This window comes from Lampris incognitus, unplaced genomic scaffold (genome assembly GCF_029633865.1).
Source record: "Lampris incognitus isolate fLamInc1 unplaced genomic scaffold, fLamInc1.hap2 scaffold_185, whole genome shotgun sequence".
NCBI lineage: Eukaryota > Metazoa > Chordata > Actinopteri > Lampriformes > Lampridae > Lampris > Lampris incognitus.
The window spans coordinates 33,874-54,586 of NW_026611144.1; the positions used below are offsets into that span (position 1 = coordinate 33,874).

The 20,713-nt window shown below is 42.0% G+C and overlaps 1 protein-coding gene across 2 annotated transcripts; it reads right to left on the bottom strand.

The window, feature by feature from the left end:
• Window positions 1–84: 84 nt before the first annotated feature.
• Window positions 85–18,270, bottom strand: smndc1 (survival motor neuron domain containing 1). 2 transcript variants are annotated; one of them, XM_056301862.1, is made up of 7 exons: window positions 18,160–18,267; window positions 18,003–18,072; window positions 17,427–17,546; window positions 17,172–17,314; window positions 16,673–16,834; window positions 16,241–16,394; window positions 85–746 (listed from the first exon to the last, which is right to left on the bottom strand). In XM_056301862.1, exons 3-7 carry the CDS (start codon window positions 17,544–17,546, stop codon window positions 609–611), a joined length of 717 nt encoding a protein of 238 aa, XP_056157837.1. In that variant the 5' UTR covers window positions 18,003–18,072; window positions 18,160–18,267; the 3' UTR covers window positions 85–608. The 2 variants fall into 2 exon arrangements, with proteins under 2 accessions (XP_056157837.1, XP_056157836.1); XM_056301861.1 differs by having other exon boundaries at window positions 86–746; window positions 18,003–18,270.
• Between the last annotated feature and the right edge of the window lie 2,443 nt (window positions 18,271–20,713).

The following is a 20,713-nucleotide window of genomic DNA, read 5'->3' on the forward strand; positions in this document are numbered from 1 at the left end:
TAAACGATGCCCCACAATGCTACCATGAGATCTAAGATACAAGAAAGTAAACCTGTCCTTTGAGGTCAAAGTAAGGTGGAGACATGTATCAAAAAACCTTGAAATAAAACGGAATATTTATTTGACCGGTAAATATACAAAAAAAAAAAGACAAAAAAAATCAATTTAGCTTTGCATGATTTACTTTGAAACTTTCACTATGATCAATATACAGACTTTTGAAGAACTGGTAAATGTTTAAAAACCAGCTCAACCCACAAAACCTAACCTCAAATTCAAACAGTCTAGGTTGGTAGAAATGATATAAACCTTAATGTATTTGGTCTCTGTTGTATCCAGATATATACAGCAATGAGGACTAAACTATTACTATCGTAGATACCATTCTCTGGTCTAACACAACACGAGACCTAGTTACACTTTGGGAAATTCCTTAGTAAACTGTAATTTATTGTTCCATCTATAAAACCTAGTCCAATTAAACCACTGGTGTGCAAGCAAATCATTTCAAAGTTTTTACTTATGAAACTTAAATGTATAAACACAATGGAAAGCACTGCTCCAGCAGGTATACAGTGCAAAAGTTAATATTTACACAACATATTGGGTCACTGCGGCATTAGATGTCTGACATTGTATTTTGATGTGTCATGGTATTGGGTCATAGGCTTGTCTGCAATACCGCATGTTCCCACTCCCACCTTGCCATTGACACTTTCTGGAGATGCAAATATGCTCCTCTTCACCTGTAAAATACATAAAAATATTAATGTTAACAAAACAAAATGTTCCTTGGTATTATGGGTTATCTGTGTAATAATAATAATAACTTTATTTATATAGCACTTTTTAAAACAAAAGTTACAAAGCATGAATGTATTGAAAAAAATCCACGATGAGCAATCTGTCCATCAAATACAATGTGGACATTGAGTTTAAGTAATGCAGTCCCCCAACTCATCAAACTACATTAAAAGTTTGCCAGAGTGTGACCATCTTTAGGTGGATCGGCTGGTGGGGCAGCCCTACAAACATGAATGTCCCTGACTTGATCATGTTGAGTGATCATGTTTAGCCCGACTGACTGAATGATTAGTTTGACACGATTAGGCCGCTGGATCAGGTGACAAATAACATCACTGAAGTCACACGATTGGTCGGCCAAGTGCTGAGCGGCATGAGGGAGAACACAAAACACCCCGAATAATCACTGACAAAACACCCACGAGCGAATTCACAAAAGGATTGCGTGTCTTTTGCGGCCACTAAACCTGCAAAAATAAGCCAAAGAGAAACTGTAATTTTCAAAGCACTCGAAAAGCGTAAAATACACCCGTAACTGTGCTGCCAAGCAAATAGTGTCTCGGTGCTATTTTCACATATTTTTGCATACACTACTCAAAATTGGCCTCTTTCTATGCAAATGAGCCTCATTGCAAAAAAAAAAAAAAAAGTCCAATTCACAAACACCTGCGTTAATAGCCACATGCAGTTAAGAGTGGAAAATTAGGTGCCATGCCATTGTTCTGGCGGACCATTATTCCAAAACCCCAATGGCCCAAAAAATGTCCTATTGGACCAAAAGGCCAGTTGCCCGACAAACAATGCCCATTGCTCTGAAAGCCTGTTGTTCCGAAAATACACTTTCCCTGAAGTTGTTATTTAAGTGACTGCTGGTGTTACACCAAAATCTGTGACCCGTGAGATTATGTGACCCTGCCCTTAACATGAGCTATTTTGGCCATCCCCCCAGATGCTAATCCAAATGTTAACCACATCAAACGCACATCAAAAATGAATAGTCTCCAACAGAATGCCTAATCTTAACCATACTAATGTTATACCTAAATTTAACCACATCAATCTGACTGTGTTATCCAGTCTGAAATGGCGTGTTTTAAAAGCATGGTCACATAATCTGACGAATCACATATTTAGGTGTAGCACCTGCCCTGTCCAGTGTCGTTGCAAATCATTGATCTGAACTGGCCAGAGATGAATACAAGAAAGTTGATATTGCTATTGAGCAGAAATTACATTCTCACAAATGCTTTTAACGTTACACCTCCTATTCATGTGAATTAGTAGCAAGATATTAAGGGCAACAAACTTCAGGGAGTGTGTGTATTTTTGGAACAACAGGCCTTCAGAGCAGTGGACTTGTGTATTCGGGATAACGGGCTGTCGGACAAATGCCCTAGTCTTGCTGTACCATGGAGAGGCTAAAATTTATAACTAGGAACACCAGTGCGACTTGCAAATACCCTCTTAATCGTCATGGATCACATTCATTTATCAGCTGCTCATTACAGCAGTGAGACAGCGACAGAGATGGGCCAACACAAGGTTAAACAGAACACACTTAAAGCTGCATTATGCAATATTTAAAGCTTAATTAAGCAATATTTTTGATATTAACCGAGTCAAATGTCTCTGTAAAGTGAAAGGATCGTCTGTATTGCCAATTATATAGAGAACGAACACCGCACTCTACAGTTTTCCTTAACCAGAAACAGACTTTGCCTTCACTTTCAACCAACTCTGACATTATCCGGCCTGAAGACAGCACCTACCCCCCACTACAGAACACTGGCTAAACAGCTCACACAACTCTGAAGTTGAAAATACTGTCCACCTTGCAGAGAGAAGAGGGAGGGAGGGAGGGAGGGTCCCCCCCGAGTTGTGCAAGCTGTTTATCCACTAGGAGAAAAAGGGGCATCCTCCTGGCTGTCCATCAACTTTGTGCACACAATTTGACAGTTCAGCTTAGCAGTTCTCAGCTGAAGGCGTATTTACAGTGAAAGTGAAAATAGCAATCTATTTGCAATATGACAATCTCTCTGCCTTTACAGAGAGATCGATAGTATTGTGCTACAGTGCACATTCTATCAGTGACCGTTCGTTCTATGGCTCATACATGCATCCAAAGTTGTTTTCTCAGCCACATCTTAAATGACACTATTTACTAGTCCGTTTTGTGCCCGAAAGAGTATGGAGACAATCAAACAGTGAGGGGATCCCTCATGAGTGCATCAGCAACAACCATGCAACTAGAGGCTACAAGGCCAATACAAACAAAGGCATTTGAGAAAGGCACTCCGACAGGACAATTAACCGCTGGAAAGAGGTAACTGATGAAGTGAAAGATTACCTGGCCAAGGATATGATTGACGATGGGGCTGGTGCTGTACTATGGCAACTTGCTACGAGCTGCTCTTGCTTTGTGGTTTGTTTTCATGTTCTACACTGATCAGCCAAAACATTAAAACCACCTAAGGCCACTGCCATCAGGGAATACTGTTGCCATGAAGGGGTGTAACTTGGTCTGCAACAATGTTTAAGTAGGTGGTAAATGTCAAAGTAACATCCACATGAATGCAAGGACCCAAGGTTTCCCAAGCAGAACACGCCCAGGAAAAAAAAAAAAAAAAATCACTCTTTCCACCAACTGGCCTTCTTCCCATAGTGCACCCAGGTGCCACCTCTTCCCCAGATAAACAATGCACATGCACCTGGCTGTCCACATGATTGGTTCACCAGACCAAGCCGCCTTCTTCCATTGCTCCATGGTCCAGTTCTGATGCTCACATGCCCATTGTAGGTACTTTTGGCAGTGGACAGAGGTCATCATGTGCACTCTGACCAGTCTATGGCTACGCAGCCCAATATGTAGCAGGTTGCAGTGCACTGTGTTGTAACACCAGTCTATCATAGCCAGCATTTATTTTTTTCAGCAATTTGAGCTACAGTAGCTCTTGTGTGGGATTGGACCAGACGGGATAGCCTTCACTCCCCATGTGCATCAATGAGTCTTGGGCACCCATGACCCCTTCACTGGTTCACCGGTTGTCCTTCCTAGAACCACTTTTGATAGGTGCTGACGACTGCATACCAGGAACACCCCACAAGATCTGCCATTTCGGAGATACTCTGACCCAGTCATCTAGCCATCACAATTTGGCCGCTATCAAAGTCGCTCAGATCCTTATGCTTGCCCATTTTTCCTGCTTCCAATACATCAATTTCAAGAACTGATTGTTCATTTGCTGCATAATATATCCCATCCCTTAACAGGTGCCATCGTAATGAGATAATCAATGTTATTCACTTCACCTGTCAGTCATTTTAATGTTTTGGCTGACTGGTGTGTATTGTACGAAACATGTCTTGCATAATTACCTATGATTGGCAGACTTTACTGGACATAAGATTAGATGTTCTCAACGGGTGGAAGCTGCGGCACTTACCAAAAGAGATTACCTAAAACAAACAGTTACCATGATGGAGTAATGGCTGCAGACAGCACTGTCAGAGGACAGGTAAATGAGGTGGCGCCCTGGTGAGGCTATAATGGTGTCTTACCCGGCCCCAATTCCCAGCATACTGCTTTTTAATGTCCAGTCCCTCGATAAGTTGGATGACCTTCATTGCTGAATCAGCTCTCAAAGGGACATGAAGGACTGCTGTATGTTCTGCTTTACAGAGACTTGGTTGGGCCCCAATTCACTTGATAGGACTGTATAACCACCGGAGGGTTTTTCTGTGCACCACATGGACCATTCCATAATGACTACTGGCAACTTAAAGGGAGGTGGTGTATGCTTCTTTATTAACAATTCATGGCGACGTGGAAATAGTCTCTTAGTCATGTTCGCAGGTGTTGGCACAACCAACAATAAGGTGTAGAGCATTTTATCGCCCAAGGGAATTCCCCTACGTGTTGCTAACTGCTGTCTACATAACCACCGCAAGCTACTACTGCAGCAGTGCTGGTCAAACTGTATGGAACCATTAGCAGGCATTAGAACTTGCACCCTGAGGCCATTTCAATTGTGGCAGGGGACTTTAACCACTGCATCCTGAAATCTGCACTACCAAAATTTCAACAACACATCACCTGCCCAACCAGAGGCTGTAAGACTCCTGACCGCTGTTATTCCACGATCAAGGCGGTTTACAGGTCTATCCCACGACCTCACTTTGGGAAATCTGACCACCTGTTAGTGCTCTTGCTTCGTGCCTACATGCAGAAAATGAAATGCGTGCAGCCCATTCAGGGCTCCAGACTGCGACCAAATGGTTGCATTTTGCAACCATTTTTTGAGACAGTGTGCGACCAGCAAATTTGCTGTCGTTTTTTTTTCTTCTTATGTTGAATGAGGAGTGAGTGAGTCCGCCAGCGTAGGCCAATGTGTGTGAGAGGGGGAGGGTCTGGGAGTGATTGGTCAACTGCACAGGTCACATCATCTACACTCATCAGTGTGTCTCGCTGTTGTCGCGTCTAACGTCACACTCAGTCAACAATGGCGAAACGAACCATTGACGCATTTTTTTCCACATATGGTTCCTCCTGTACAAGAGCCAGGCCCTCTACAGCAACAAATTGCTGAGGTCGAGGAGGAAAAATCAGACAATGAGTCAGATTCAGAAGAAGCCGTTGTGGCGAAAAAGGCAAGAAAATGTTTCCGACAGGAATGGCTGAGGGCGTTTACGTGGCTTAGATATTGCAGAAACACCAACACCATGAACTGTATCTTGTGCTCTAGATGTGGTCCAAAACATGTGGGGAAAACCAAGTTTGTCGAGGCAACCGGCACTCCACAGTTTAAACATGACACACTAGTTAAGCACAACAGCAGCTTGAAGCATAAAATATGCTGAGACAGATACACTAATGAAACTGCATTTAATGTATTTGTTTAGTTGTGGTTTTTCCACTGTAATGACAGGAAGGTTACTCACCACATACTTTGTTTACATTTATGAATGTACATTTGTTAAGCTGTGGTTCTTGTACTGTAATGACAGTAACGCTACTGACCACATACCTTATGTTTACATTCCATTTCTCTGATTCAAAAAAGCACCATTTCAATTAAAATGTGACATTGTGAACTTAAAATAAATCATCACTTTGTAGTTTCTGTAAGTGATCTATTTACCAAAGCATTTATAAGTAATACAGTTAAAATGGGGGAAAATGTGAATGATTTCATTGCAGGTCGATTTAAGGTGTGCCCCTAAATTTTCTGCTTGTGCTCCTAAAATTTTCAGTAAGGGGTCACAGTGCTCCTAGTAAAAAAAGGTTAGTCTGGAGCCCTGCCATTGTGAGAAAATCCTTTAAGGATTCAGCCTCGAGCTTGGATGAGTATGCTGAATTGGTCACTGGCTATAGAGAATTCTGTGTGGATAACTGTATCCCAGTACAGACTATTCGCTCCTACTCCAAGCAGAAGCCCTGGACTAACAGTGACATTCATCTGAGGTTGAGGGAACGTACCACTGCTTCTAAATCAGGGGGCAAGGATCACTACAAAAAAATCCAGGTATGACTTCAGGAGCGCCATCAACACCGCTAAAGACAATATAGGGACAAACTGGAAAATGACTACAGTGGCTGTGACTCTCAGCACATGTGGAGGGGGATTCAGGCGATTATGGACTATAAATCTAAACCCAGTGTGGCTATCAACACCTCTACATCTCTCCTGGATGAGCTCAACAACTTTTATGCCCGCTTTTAAGCCCACAACTTGGACCCAGTGACAGCAGCACAATGCCCACTCGATGAAGTCAACCTACAGGTGACACTGATGTGAGTAAAATCTTTTTAAGAGTTAAGGTTCATAAAGTTGCTGGCCCCACCGGCATCCCATCCCGTGTCCTCAAGACATGTTACACTCAGCTATCTCAGATTTTTACTAACATTTTTAACACAGGTTAAACATGTTAGTAAAAATCCCTGTCATTATGTATGGTTCCACTGCGTTTTAAGAAATCCACCATTGTGCCTGTACCTAAGAAAACACCTGTCTCTTGCCTTAATGATTACTGATCTGTTGCTTTGACGTCTGTTATTATTAAGTGCCTGGAAGCACTGGCTATATCGTATATAAAATGTAACATTCGTGTTACCGTTGACCCATCAGTTTTCCTTATGTTCCAACAGATCTGTCGATGACGCTATCTCACTTGCTCTGCATACTGCTTGAGTACACATCAAAAAGTAAATACCTGTCAGAATGTTGTTTGATTACAACTCTGCTTTTAATACAATTGTACCATCCAAAATGGTGTTGAAACTCAAGAGGTCTTGTCTGGGCAACTCTGTCTGAACTACATTAGTTCTTAGGACTGGCACTTCAGGGCTGCTGTCTCAGTCCCTCATTGTAGTCTGTTTACACACAACTGTGTTACCAAATATGACAACATTATTAAATTTGCAGATGACACCATAGTGATTGGACTAATAAGCAACAGTGATGAGAAGGTCTATAGGAGGGATTAATAACCTCTATCTAAATGTCAATAAGAAAATAAATCACTGTTCACTTAAGATCAGAGAAAATCACATTCCTATTTCAATCAATGGGTCAATCTGTTGAAAATGTGGGCAGTTTTCGATTTCTCGGTTTACACATCACAGACATCCTTAAAAGGCCTCTCAACACCAATTGTATACTGAATAAGGCACAGCAGAGACTGTATTTTCTGAGGTGTCTCAAGAGTTTTGGTAGGAGTACAAAATCTCTTATGAACTTTTATTGCAGTACCATGAAGAGTGTGTTGACAGGCTCTATATCACAGTGTGGTTTGGCAACCTGACTGCTCAGGACTATAGAGTGCTTCAAAGGACTGTAAAGACAGCAGCAATAATCACTGGCATGGAACTACCACAAACAACGTCATAATATTTACACCACTCACTGTAAAAGGAAAGCCCAAAACATCATTAAGGACACCAGCCACCCTGTTCATGTTGTTCTCACGCCCTCCATCTAAAAGACGTTAACAGAGCATCAAATCACACACCACCTGTCTCACTAAGTTTCTTTCCACAGGCAGTCAGGTTGCTGAACAAGCTGATGCACCCATATGCACCTTACACTGTTGCATTATCCTGTACTTTTCTATATTGTGTATATAATGTATAAATTTGTGTACATAGTCTGTGTAGGTCTGTAGTGGGGGTTTTTTTGGGGGGGGGGGCTGGTTTGTCCTGTCCTTGTGTTATGGCAGAGAGCCAGAGCACAAAATTTCATTGTATACCAATACCAAGGTTTTTCCTGCATAGAGGAATTTTTGGCACCCCCCAAAGAGGTTTTAGCCAGCGCCAAAGGAAAATCACCAGCGCCAAAATGATAAGAACTGAGAATAAAAATAGCAATTCAAATCCTCTCTGAAAGTGTTTAATAGCGTGTTTCAAGTTCAGCCCATTCAGCCCCTCTTTCTTGTAATTTCCGTGGTTTGGACCAATAGTAATCGAGTTAATAGACAGGTTATCAGTATCTTAAAACATTTTGGCTTCATATCTATGGGTCCGTTTCGTGTCATGTTGGGAGATTTCTCGCAATTGCGAAGAGTGAACTCAAGAGTGACAGCGGCACGTGAGCTCAGTGACAGCAAAGCTTGTTGAAGGCAGCCAGCATAGACAACGGAGCTTTTTTGAAGACAGCCTTCGAGTTGGATCACCTGTGAGATAAGTTTCTAGTGGAATTCAGCTTATTTTCTATGTATTGATTTGAGTATATGTATAGCTACATATTTTATTCCAGATTGCCGGTCACTGACTGTGCAGTAGAGTTACGATAGACCGAAATCACCCCCACCAGACGCCCATCGTCTCAACAGGCGCGCATTAATTAAAATCAGCTTGTTTTCAATTTATAAATATCATGAGTAACGTTAGGCTATAAAATATGTGTACATGTATAACCATCCCGTTCTTAATAATAAGAATTTGCGTGTTACTGTATTGTCTGTATTGTTGTTGCGGAGAAAAGAGAAGGGGTTGTTGAAAAACAGTTCAGGAGGGAGAAAAAACGTTTTATGGTAAACTGCTGTAAAAGACTGAACAGTTTGTATTTGGGCGGCCTGCTGTATCTACATTAGTCTTAGAGTCGAATGTTTTATATTCGTTACAGTAACACACCTTAAATGTTAGGTAGTTAATTTCTTTTCGAGTTAACAGCTGTTCATGTTGGCTACAGTCAGCTGCGTTGTATCAATACCTGCTGCAAACTAACGTTACGTTAGCTAGCTCTCGAAAGACCATGACGGGCGGCCAAGAAGACTCTTTGGTCATACTGTACTTGCGTTTGCCCACCCCCTTTATTTTATTTATTTATAACCAAGTGATAACGTTGCTGTATTATTTTCTCCATCACCCCGTCATTCAACTGCGCTGATTAGCCCTGGTCAACTCAGCCAGCTAGCTAACTAGTTATCATCAACAAAACAAGCCACGTTGTCAGGCAACCACCAGTTCTCACCAACCACAGGACCAAGGAGAGAATAAAAGAAGGACGGAGATATCATTGAGGAACCGGCTCAAGGATGACCACCTTGATGTGTGCTGCAGGGCGGCGACTGACGGCCCAAAAGCGGATGACATCGACCACCATGGCCTTGTCAGATCTTTTTATCTCGTCAATAAAAAGAGGGTGAAATGCTCTGAAGCAGGCTGTGACCTCTGCAATTGCCTGCCTCCCCTCTCCCATCCTGACCCCTCCCCCTTGACCTCACTCCCCTCTCCCTCAACCCCACTCACCTTACCCTCACTCCCTCAACCCCACTCCCTAACTCCCTCAACCCTACTCCCCTCTCCCTAAACCCCACTCCCCTCACCCTCAACCCCACTCCCGTCCTTCAACCTCACTCTCCTCACCCTAAACCCCTCAACCCCAATCCCCTCTCTATTTGGGATTCAATCATTTAGGCCTATAATATCATGTCTAAAGAACTATTTTGATTCGCTCGAGCCAAAAGCAAAAAACTGATATTGAGAGAAGATAAGCTTAGTGGATGGCATGGATCCATATGTTATTCCTAAAAAGAACTGGACCACAAGCCTGGCTGAATATCCTACAATAACATATCCAAATATTTGTGAACTACCTGCTATTTACAAAAAGTGCCTACACCCATGAAGAACTTAAGAATTTCAAGAGTCTAGAGGCCTACAATCAATTTTTGCGTGGATGGGTTAAAGAAATATTGTTGCTTAAAGCCTGTAATGGGAACACCCTTGTTCATTGCAGGGTAAGATAACTTGAGAAAATATTTAATTCTTCTGTACTATGCGTTCATTTGAAATGGACCCTGCCCAATAAAGCAGGGGTTATTGTCCAAACTTAAACAAACTTCGCTTTCATTGTTTATTTTGATGTCATTTGCTTTAACTATTAACAAGGAATGTGCAATTCATTTGATACTTTAGATCCATCCATTATCCAAACTGCCTATCCTTACTCAGGGTCACGGAGATGCTGGAGCCCATCCCAGCAGTCATCGGGCGGCAGGCAGGCAGACACCCTGGACAAGCCGCCAGTCCATCACACTTTAGACACCTACTTTAAATGCTATTCAATTATAATTTCTTATTTTACTTCTTTCCAGGTACGCCACTCACAAAGAATGAATGAAACAGCCGTTCACCCCTGGATAATTTCAAAAAAGGATGGGTAAATATTAGCTAGACATTGCAATTGTATGGCAGACCTTGGTGAGTCATGTACTCATGTTGCAGCTCTCCTCTTTGCCATAGAGGCAACAGAAAGAATCAGAGATTCAAAGACATGCACAAAGAAGAAGGCATACTGGATGCTTCCTCTGTCTTTGGAAAAGGTACCATACAGTATGGTGTCTGAAACAGACTTCACTGCCCCTAAATCTAAGAGAAAACTTGGACCTTACAATTGATCTAAGGGAAATGAGGCAAAGAAATACCCAGCCAACTTCCACTACTGCAGTACCTCCTCCAACACATGATGAAATTACAAAGTTTTACAAAAGTCTCAGTGGAAACAAACCGAAACCTGTTATTCTTTCACTGATTGAGCCATATTAAGATAGCTACATCCCAGCATTATTGAATAGGTTGATGCCAAAGGTTTTATCAGAACGAAATGATGAAGAAAATATGCCATGACATACGAACAATGAACTGATCATTGTGGAAAGATTGACCTCAGTGTAACTGATGAGCAAATTAAATGTGTTGAAGAGCTAACTTGGGAACAGGCAAAATCTAAGCTTTGGCTACAATTCAAGGCAGGACGCATTTCCTCATCAACATTAAAATCTTGCTGTAGGACAAATATCAAGTGCCCTTCTCAAAGCCTCATCAAGAGAATTTGTTACCCTCACTTAAATCATTTCACTACCAAGGCAACAAGATGGGGATGCACCCATGAAAAAGTGGCACTTGATGCATATAAAGATAAAATAGCTACAAAACATACACATTTTCAAGTAAAGGACTGTGGCTTTGTGATTTCAAAGGATCTACCCTTCATGGGTGTATCCCAAGATGGAATCACATATTGTTCTTGTTGTGGGATTGGTTCATTAGAAATAAAGTGCCCTTTTTGCACACATGACTCAAGCATTGAAGCAGGCCTAAAAAAGAAAAACTTTTGCCTTGTTGAGTGTAGTGGTGGTATGCAATTATCAAGATCTCATGCATATATTACCAGGTACAGAGCTAGATCAATATGTATAAAGAAGCCATCTTTGGAGATTTTGTCTTGTGGACAGAGAAAGATGTTTATTGATGTTGAAAACGACTGTTGAAGAAGGATCTTCATTCTTTTAAGAACTGCCTACTACCAGAACTTGTAACTAAGTACTTTACAAGGAAAGTTTGAAACCTAATTTATTCTGCAAGAACTATGCGACTGCAAGTATTTGATAAGGCACAAGCAACCAAATCAATTTTATCAATTGTTGTTACACCATTAACATCTTTTGTATCTAAATATTCTGTTGGAAGGGTAGACTGCAGAATTCTGTATTTTCTATGTACAAGTCCAATCACTCTCTCAATGTGAATCCTTACAGAGGCAATTTTTCTTGTACTCTCCACATCATGTGCAGCAAGTTGTTTCTTCCTTCTAGTAAATGCTGGGATTTTGACTTCTCCATAATAAAGGCAACACTTTCTTCAATATTAAATCCCCTATCTGCAAGAATGACATCGCCTGGCAGTAGATTATCAGGCAGTCCACAATTTTCAATGATGAATTTATCACTGGCTCTTCCACTCCATGCCTTAGAGATGAATGTTATAACTCCTTGTGGAGAAATTCCAATCAAAAATGTTACGGTATTGTGATGCTTATATGTTGAAAATGTTTGTGCCCTTTCAAGTAAACTCAAAGGTTTCTCCACAAAAACGTCAAATCAGTCTCTCACTACTGTCACATTGGTCCCAAAATGCTGTCAAAATGTAAGTGGTGTTGTTTTCCATATTTCTTCTCTTTCTGGCCATCTAATCAAAAATGAAAACCTTAACAAAGGCAATGTCTAGCATCCGTAGGAATATTCTTGATATGGTAGACTTGGGTAAATCGAATCTATATGCTACATCTTCAACAGACAGATTAAGCCTCAGTCGCAGTAAAAGGACCATGAACCGCTGAAATGTTGTCAATAAAGAACTCTGTGTTAAAGGTATATATGGCTCAACAAGGCTAAATACTGAAGACAGGGTGACAAAATTTGGAAGCCCTGTGTATACTACAACTTTTTTGTCATCTTCCTTCAATGATTCTTCAGTAAAGGATAACTTATCAAGCTTTGCTACCACATTTTCATACCTTTTTTCCCCCCTCAAGTCATACATCTCTTCACAGATCATATCAGTTTGACAAGATACAGCCTTTGTTACCAATGCGGTTTCGATGTATCCTTCCTTATTGTTTGGTAAGTTGACAGGGGTCTGATTGCCTTCATCTTGGTTTGCCTGTTGTTGCTTCCATTTTTGACCTCTAATGATTCTTTTCAGTGATGAATCTGCAGGCCTGAATTTGTTGTGTCCCAAGTTTAAAGTAGGTGCCCAGTCTATGTTCGTCTTGTCGTAAAGAGCAGGCGGTTTCCTGGAGATGAAAAGATCTGAACAAACTCTAGTGTTGGTTTGCTTCCCCGTGGTCAAATCTGATCTGTTAATCCGAGCCAATCAGACAGCTCGTCTCTCTTCTGAAATTAATTTTGCATCTTCACCTTGATGTGTGACAACTTTTGGTAATCTGAAAAAAATATTTCTTGTCCCTTCCAATTCTATTTGAACGCCCAACGATTGCACAAAAGCTAACAATGATTGATGAACTCCTTTTGATCGAGTAGGCTTATGGCCTAAAACGGTACGCACTAACTCGAAGAATTTTTCCTACTTCTGTCAGAGCCAGGTACTTATCAAGTTAAAAAAAACTGTTCCCTAAATAACAAATGGCAGCAGGCAATAATTTTACGAAGTAACAATTAACTTCTCTTAACTTATAAACGCACTTTCGAGCAAAAAGAAGCGTCGAGAACACACGTTGCATAGAATAAACAAACGGTTGCTACATGTATCCACAGCTAGGTTGTGGTTGTGTTCAAACTGGCGTTCGTTCCAATCAAGGATATGCATATCTTCATCCTTAAAAAGAGTGGCCATTGGCCTGTAGATGGGTGTAGACTGCGTAGTCCTGGCCTGACGTGAAACGGATGGTAAGTTTCGGTTGTTATGCCACTGTGCTTTTTACAAGGGTGGGCATACCTGCAGTCAGTTGGGACTTAGGTCATTTAGATGAGTGATGAAACGTTTCTCTCAAACGTTGTGTCCAGATGAACCGATTCAACTTTCTGTGATTTCCTTATCTGGATCACTGAGCATGCATAAAGTCTCTTTCAGTGTTACTACAGATCTTGTGTACAGGTGGAAGGACATGGGCCCAGGCCCACCCACCCCTAGTTTTAGAGTGCCCTCTACTGGGTAGTGGCCCTTCAGAACGGAGCTACAAGGGGTAGGGTTTGAAATCTTTACCAAGGAACTGGGACACCACTCGTTACATCATCATTATGTCTGCTGCTCACAATGTTATTATTTGCCTGGTTTGCTCAGGAGTTCCTGGCTGGAACATTACAACATGGTTATGACAATAGTACTATACATTTTACATTAAAGCCTGTTTCTTGCTACCATTATCACATTATAGTGACAAATCTGACCAAGTTTGTTGGACAGAACAAGACAGATTACTCTATTTAATAGCCAAGAAGCATGTTAACATATCCTGCTCATAGAAATTCTGCCCTGCACTGATATCAGACGAGCAGGGATGTGCAGAAATTTTGCTGCTGGATCTTTTTTCAAGCTTCATAAATGGGACATGAAAATAACTACGGTCACTCACAAATTGTCATTTACACAAAGTTCTATTGACATCGTGCATAGCATTTTTTCTGAAATGTTTGTTATAACGATCCAGTTACATATTCCTTTGCATCTACATTAAACTAAAATATTCCAACGGATTTTAAAATTTTGCATGATTATTTGAAGTTAGGCCCTGTGATGGCCTGGCAGCCTGTCCAGGGTGTCTCCCATACTGCCGCCCAATGACTGCTGGGATAGGCTCCAGTATCCCCACGACCCTGAGAGCAGGATAAGCAGTGGGTGGAGAAGAGTGTCAGGAGTTATTTGCGACAGAAGAATACCAGCAAGAGTTAAAGGAAAGGTTTACAAGATGGTAGCGAGACCATCTGTGTTGTATGGTTTGGAGACGGTGGCACTGACGAAAAGACAGGAGGCAGAGCTGGAGGTGGCAGAGTTGACGATGCTAAGATTTTCATTGGGAGTGACGAAGGCCAGGATTAGGAAAGAGTATATTAGAGGGACAGCTCAGGTTGGACGGTTTAGAGACAAAGCAACAGAGGTAAGATTGAAATGGTTTGGACACGTTTAGAGTAGAGATGCCGGGTATACTTGGAGAAGGATGCTGAATATGGGGCTGCCACTGAAGAAGAAAAGAACAAGGCCAAAGAGGAGGTTTATGAATGAGGTGAGGGAGGACATGCAGGTGGCTGGCGTGACAGAGGAAGATGCACAGGACAGGAAGAAATGGAAAAGGATGATCTGCAGTGGCGACCCCTAACAGGAGCAGCCGAAAGTAGTAGTAGTAGTTTTACTGAAACATTTAGGCCTATAGGCTACTCTTCTTCAATTAAACAAAATAAATCACCTTGAGATCTTTGCTAAGTAATAAGTTGTAAAGACAGGCTGAAAAGCTGTCTGACGCAACTGAGGGGGAAAAAAAGTCTGATCTTGTCAGATGAGATGCCTCCGTTTGTCGCCTCCACATGAACAAACAGGTAGGGATATGATAACTATGCTATTAAATGATCAATATAATTTATGAATTGACGTTGCTTTTCAGCACCAACTAATTGGACACCAACCACTAAAGATGGTTTAATTGTCATTTAGTCACTGCAGAGCAGTCACTGCCGTTTTGTGAAAGACTTGTCGGAAATCAGTGCAACAAGAACGTGCATATGGCCCAACTCCAACTTCCAGTTCCTATTCGCGCACGCTTTGAATTGCGTTTTACAAGTTAATTATTTATTGAGGTCAACTCTCGAGGAAGCAGACCATTAAATTAGCAAAATAAAAGGACAAAAATAATGAATAAATAAATAAAACTCACCCAAAAAGACCAACCACCGATTAGAACCCGCTAATCATCGACTGCCAATATATTCATCCAATCGCCCAATTCTACGGGACACCCTACATGATCGTGCATGAAACGGAAGGGTAGGGCCAAGGGTGGGAACTGGGCTTGGGTTTAAGTGCCATTGCTTTGAAACTAGTGATCTCCATCTTTATAAATACTACACCTACAAGTACAAAAGTGCTTCACAACAACAATACTGGTATAACTAAGAGATTCACTGAAAAAATATTTTTAGATACATAGTCTATCAATGACAATACAAGTTTTGCCAGTTATGGTGAGCAGACTCATGTACTCACATGAACCTGTTTGGAGGGGGGTGTTATGGGAGGTGAGGAGGAAGCATGTGGTTGGGGGTGGGCAAGTGGGTTTTTTGGCTTTGTAATTTCAAAATGTAGCTCACTAGCTCAGTCCTCCAAAGTTGAATATTATAGCTTTAATTTATGCAGGTGTATTGCAAAGTAAAGTTTTCAGTGATAATTTATGTGATATGAAATGCCAGCTTGGACAAAGATGTATCTAATGCAGTTATGTTGCATGTAAGTGCCATTGCTTGCATGGAACTTTTATAAAGCTTATTACACAAACTACCGTTGAAGGCTGACCAAAAAAAAAAAATCAAAAAAAAAAAAATCAAACCTTTTAGCAGACATCTTCACACAATAACTGTGTGCACTATGTACTGAGGGGTATCCAGCCCCACTCTAAAATGAAATTAATATAGATTTTAAAATAGTGACCTGTCCTTTCTTGTTTTTTGAATAGGCTTTGTTGTTGAATTGTTGCCATTTTGACTTCTGGTCCTCCCTCTCCTGCTCCAACTCCTTCATCCTTTGCACCTTCTTCTGTGCTTTCTTCTTCTTATATTCCCTCTGCTCTGCTATCTGCTCTTTCCTTGAATGACATGGGAAAATTGACATTAACATTATTTCCACAACGTAAAAGTAAACCAAATTGATGTTTTAATGATTAAGAGGCAAGAAATTGTTTAAAACACATGTTGTAACTTTGCTGCTGAGAAAAAACAAAACAAACTAATGCATCACTATAACCATAAAACAATATTGGTGTAAAGTTAAATGACACTTATTATGCATGCATCACACCAACAGCTTCAGCATGAGTGCAAGGTTTAAAAAAGAGCACCTATTTTAACTCCTATTGGATAATACCTGGATTTGGGCTTTGCAATTCCATCCTCATCACGACGCTTCCCTTCTTCCAGTGGTTTGAGGTTCTGCAGCGGGATTACTTCAGCATTTCCATAACCACTGAAGGTGATGGCTGCAGTGCCGTTCTCTCCGTCTATCTCCTCAATCTCAGCCTCATACAACCTGCCAAAGAATCACGTCTGTAAGCAGGTGAGTACAAGTCAAAGACTTGGGCCCTACTTAACACATTATGTTGTAGAATATTTTACGGCAGTGTAAAATACTGATGTGTAAGGCAGTATAAGGTTACACTGGAAGATCTGGCATCATGTTGATGCCAGGACCAGTGGTTACATTTACAGTGTGCCATTGTGGAACCCGTGGCGAGAACGAAATCTAATGTCAAATCATGCCCCAATTTTGCTGGCAACAAGCCAATGCCATCCTTCAAATGTTGGTACATTAAGTGCTACTGGATGTAGTATTGTATTTGCAGTGAGAAGAGGCTGGTGACACTCACTGTCCATCCTGACTCCACACAGACATACACTTGTCCCCCACATTCCAGTTGTGCTTCAGAGGGGCTGCATCAGAACTGTTGGCACTGGAAGTACCATCTGATGGCTGTGATGTCAGGAGGTCTTTTGTCAGCTCAATGACTTCCTGAGAGGAAAACCAAATCACAAGAGGGAATTAGCGGTTCCTGGGTGGCACATCTGATATATTATTGCATTGTGTGACGACCCCCCCCCCACACACACACACGCGCACACACCTGTAGGTCTCTTTGAAGTTTCAGAAGGTCTTCATTTTCTTGATCGGTAGATAAGGCAGCCTCCACTTGCTGTAGCTGCGCTTTATAGCTGCTTAACTGTTTCATGAGGTCTTCTGACATCTGTGCAGAACAAATATAAAATATGTCGCCGGCTATCTCACTAACAAACTTTCCAAACTACCTTATTAGCTGGCTCAGACGTAAACCTTAGTACTTACTTCACACGCCGATTGCTACGCTAATACAACGGCAAAGAGCTATTAATGGTTAAGGAAGCAACAGACAACAATGAGTCAAAATTCAACCAAAGCAGATTTCTCTAGCTAACAATTTTGGCGACACAAAGCTACAACATTTCTATGATAATCGTTCATTTGGAGACGGTAGTAATGTTTCTTAACATCGGGCCTTTTCTCATCCAGCACTTTAGCCGACATAAACGGTGCACGCTCGACATTTAGCTAACGTTAACAGCTAACATTAGCTAGCAAGCACAGCATACGTACGAAATTGATACGTAATTGCAATCAAAACTAGCTCCATTTTAAACCAATTCAAGCTCGGTTAAATCATTACCTTTTTGTGCTTATGTTTGACCAAACGATACTGTAAGCATTCAGCTCCAAATGTGTCTCACAACGACGGCCTGAGGACGATGGACGGACGTTGGTCTTCACAAACAACAAGCAATCGACCGGAAGCTTGTAGAAGGCAGTTTATATGATATTCTTACGATAACGCCGTTGACTCCGTAAATCCAAAAAAAAGGTGGAGCGAGACCCTTGGCATCAACACGTGGGATGTGAATGTAATTTTCTGTACTTCATCTTATATTTCATTTTGTTTCTTTTGTTTTTTTGTTGTTTTTTTTTTATTTGAGTTGCCCGATTTATACTCCCTTTCAGCTGGTGGCGGTAATGTACCAGAAAGTTGTTTGCCAACCGCCATAACAGTACAGATGAAGAAATACGGTCATCAATGACGTTAGCCTCGTCCTAGGCACATAAATAGCTGCAACAGTATGCTTCAAGTCTTAGCTTGAATGTGTCAAAGTGTGAATTTTTTTTCTCAACATGATTGTGATTATTCTGTAATCGGAAATATCCCGGTAAAGGATTCCGTTAAGTATTTGGGAGTATTTATGACTAAAAACCCAGCCACTGAGGACGCACAAGCCAGTACATTTTTAGTGCCGGTCCCAAAGCCCATATAAATGGGGAGGGTTTCATCAGGAAGGGATCCGGTGTAAAACCTTTGCCAAATCAAATATCCATCCATCCATCCATCCATTATCCACGCCGCTTATCCCAACGGGGATGCTGGAACCTATCCCAGCAGTCATTGGGCGGCAGGTGGAGCAAATCAAATATGCAGATCATAAATCAGATTTCCATACCAGATCGGTCAAGGCCCGGGTTACCAACGGCTGCCACCGGTACTGTTGGCCATCAGGGTGCCGGTGGGAACTATGCTCCTGTTGGGCAAAGGAGGAGAGGGGGAAGGCATGTTCAGAGGCAGTGGGAGAGGAGGAAGAGTAGGAACGTGGAGGTGAGAGTCAGAACTTTGAATGTTGGCACTATGACTGGTAAAGGGAGAGAGCTGGCCTCAAGCTGATGTGTGGTGAGCGTTCTGGCGGAAGATGGCTGCCGTGCATCGCCCAGTTGGGTGCTACACATTGGTGGTGGCTGAGGTGAGTTCCCCCCCCACCCCTTCACTGTGAAGCACTTTGGGTGTCTAGATAAGCACTATATCAATGTAATCCATCATCATTATCATCATCAGCTAGCTGATATGATGGAGAGAAAGAAGGTAGATATACTGTGTGTGCAAGAGACCAGGTGGAAGGGAAGTAAGGCCAGGAGCATTGGAGGTGAGTGCAAACTCTTCTACCATGGTGTGGATGGGAGGAGAAATTGGGTAGGGGTAATTCTGAAGGAAGGGTATGTCAAGATTGTATTGGAGGTGGAGAGAGTGTCGGACAGAGTGATGAGTATGAAGCTGGAAATATAAGGTGTGGTGATGAATGTTATCAGTGCACATGCCCCACAAGTTGGATGTGAGACAGAAGAGTTCTGGCATGAGTTGGATGAAGTGGTGGAAAGGGTACCCAGGGAGGAGAGAGTGCTGATTGGAGCGGACTTCAGTGGGCATGTTGGTGAAGGGAACAGAGGTGATGAGGTGATGGGCAGGTATGGTGCCAAGGAGAGGAATGTGGGGGGAAAGATGGTGGTGGATTTTGCAAAAAGGATAGAAATGGCTGTGGTTAATACATATTTCAAGAATAGGGAGGAACACAAGAGGAAAGTCCACACAGGTGGACTATATTTTATGTAGGAGGCACAATCTGAAAGGGATTGGAGACTACAAGGGGCTGACAGGGGAGAACATATATCTAGGCAGTGTCGGATGGTGGTCTGTAGGATGACTTTGGAGATCAAGCTGCGGAAGAGAGTGAAGGCAGAGCCAAGGATCAAACGGTGGAAGTTGAAGAAGGAAGAATGTTGTGTGGAGTTCAGGGAGGAGTTAAGACAGGCACTTGGTGGTAGTGAAGAGTTGCCTGATGCCTGGGCAACCACTGCAGAAATAGTGAGGGAGACAGCTAGGAAGGTACTTGGTGTGTCCTCTGGACAGAGGAAGGAAGACAAAGACATGATGGTGGAATGAGGGAGTACAGGAAAGTATATGGAGGAAAAGGTTAGCAAAGAAGAAGTGGGATAGTCAGAGAGATGAAGAAAGTAGACAGGAGTACAAGGAGCTGCGGCGTAAAGTGAAGAGAGGTGGCAAAGGAAAAGGCATATGGCGAGTAGGTATTAGAGGTTGGACACTAAGGAAGGAGAAGATTACTTGTACCGATTGGCTAGACAGAGGGACTGAGATGGGAAGGATGTGAAGCAGATTAAAGTGATGAAGGATAGAGATGGAAATGTGTTGACAAGCGAGGAGAGTGTGTTGAGAAGGTGGAAGGAGTACTTTGAGGGACTGCAGAATGAGGAAAATGAGAGCGAAAGAATGTTGGATAATGTGGGAATAGTGAATCAGGAAATGTGGTGGATTAGCAAGGAGAATGTGAGGGCAGCCATGAAGAGTGGAGAGGCGGTTGGTCCAGATGACATACCTGTGGAGGTATGGGGGTGTTTAGGAGAGATGGCAGTGGAGTTTTTAAATAGATTGTTTAACACAATCTTGGAAAATGAGAGGATGCCTGAGGAGTGGAGATGAAGCCTACTGGTACCAGTTGTCGAGAATAAGGGTGATGTGCAGAGCTGTAGTAACCACAGAGGTACAAA

Bases quoted from the DNA above. Each gene is read 5' to 3' on its own strand.
- smndc1 (XM_056301862.1), bottom strand. From the start codon at position 17,546: ATGTCAGAAGACCTCATGAAACAGTTAAGCAGCTATAAAGCGCAGCTA. The intron at 17,315-17,426 runs GTGTGTGCGCGT...TTTTCCTCTCAG, and splicing joins AACTTCAAAGAGACCTACAG to GAAGTCATTGAGCTGACAAA. The intron at 16,835-17,171 runs GTGAGTGTCACC...ATTCTTTGGCAG, and splicing joins GTGTGGAGTCAGGATGGACA to GTTGTATGAGGCTGAGATTG.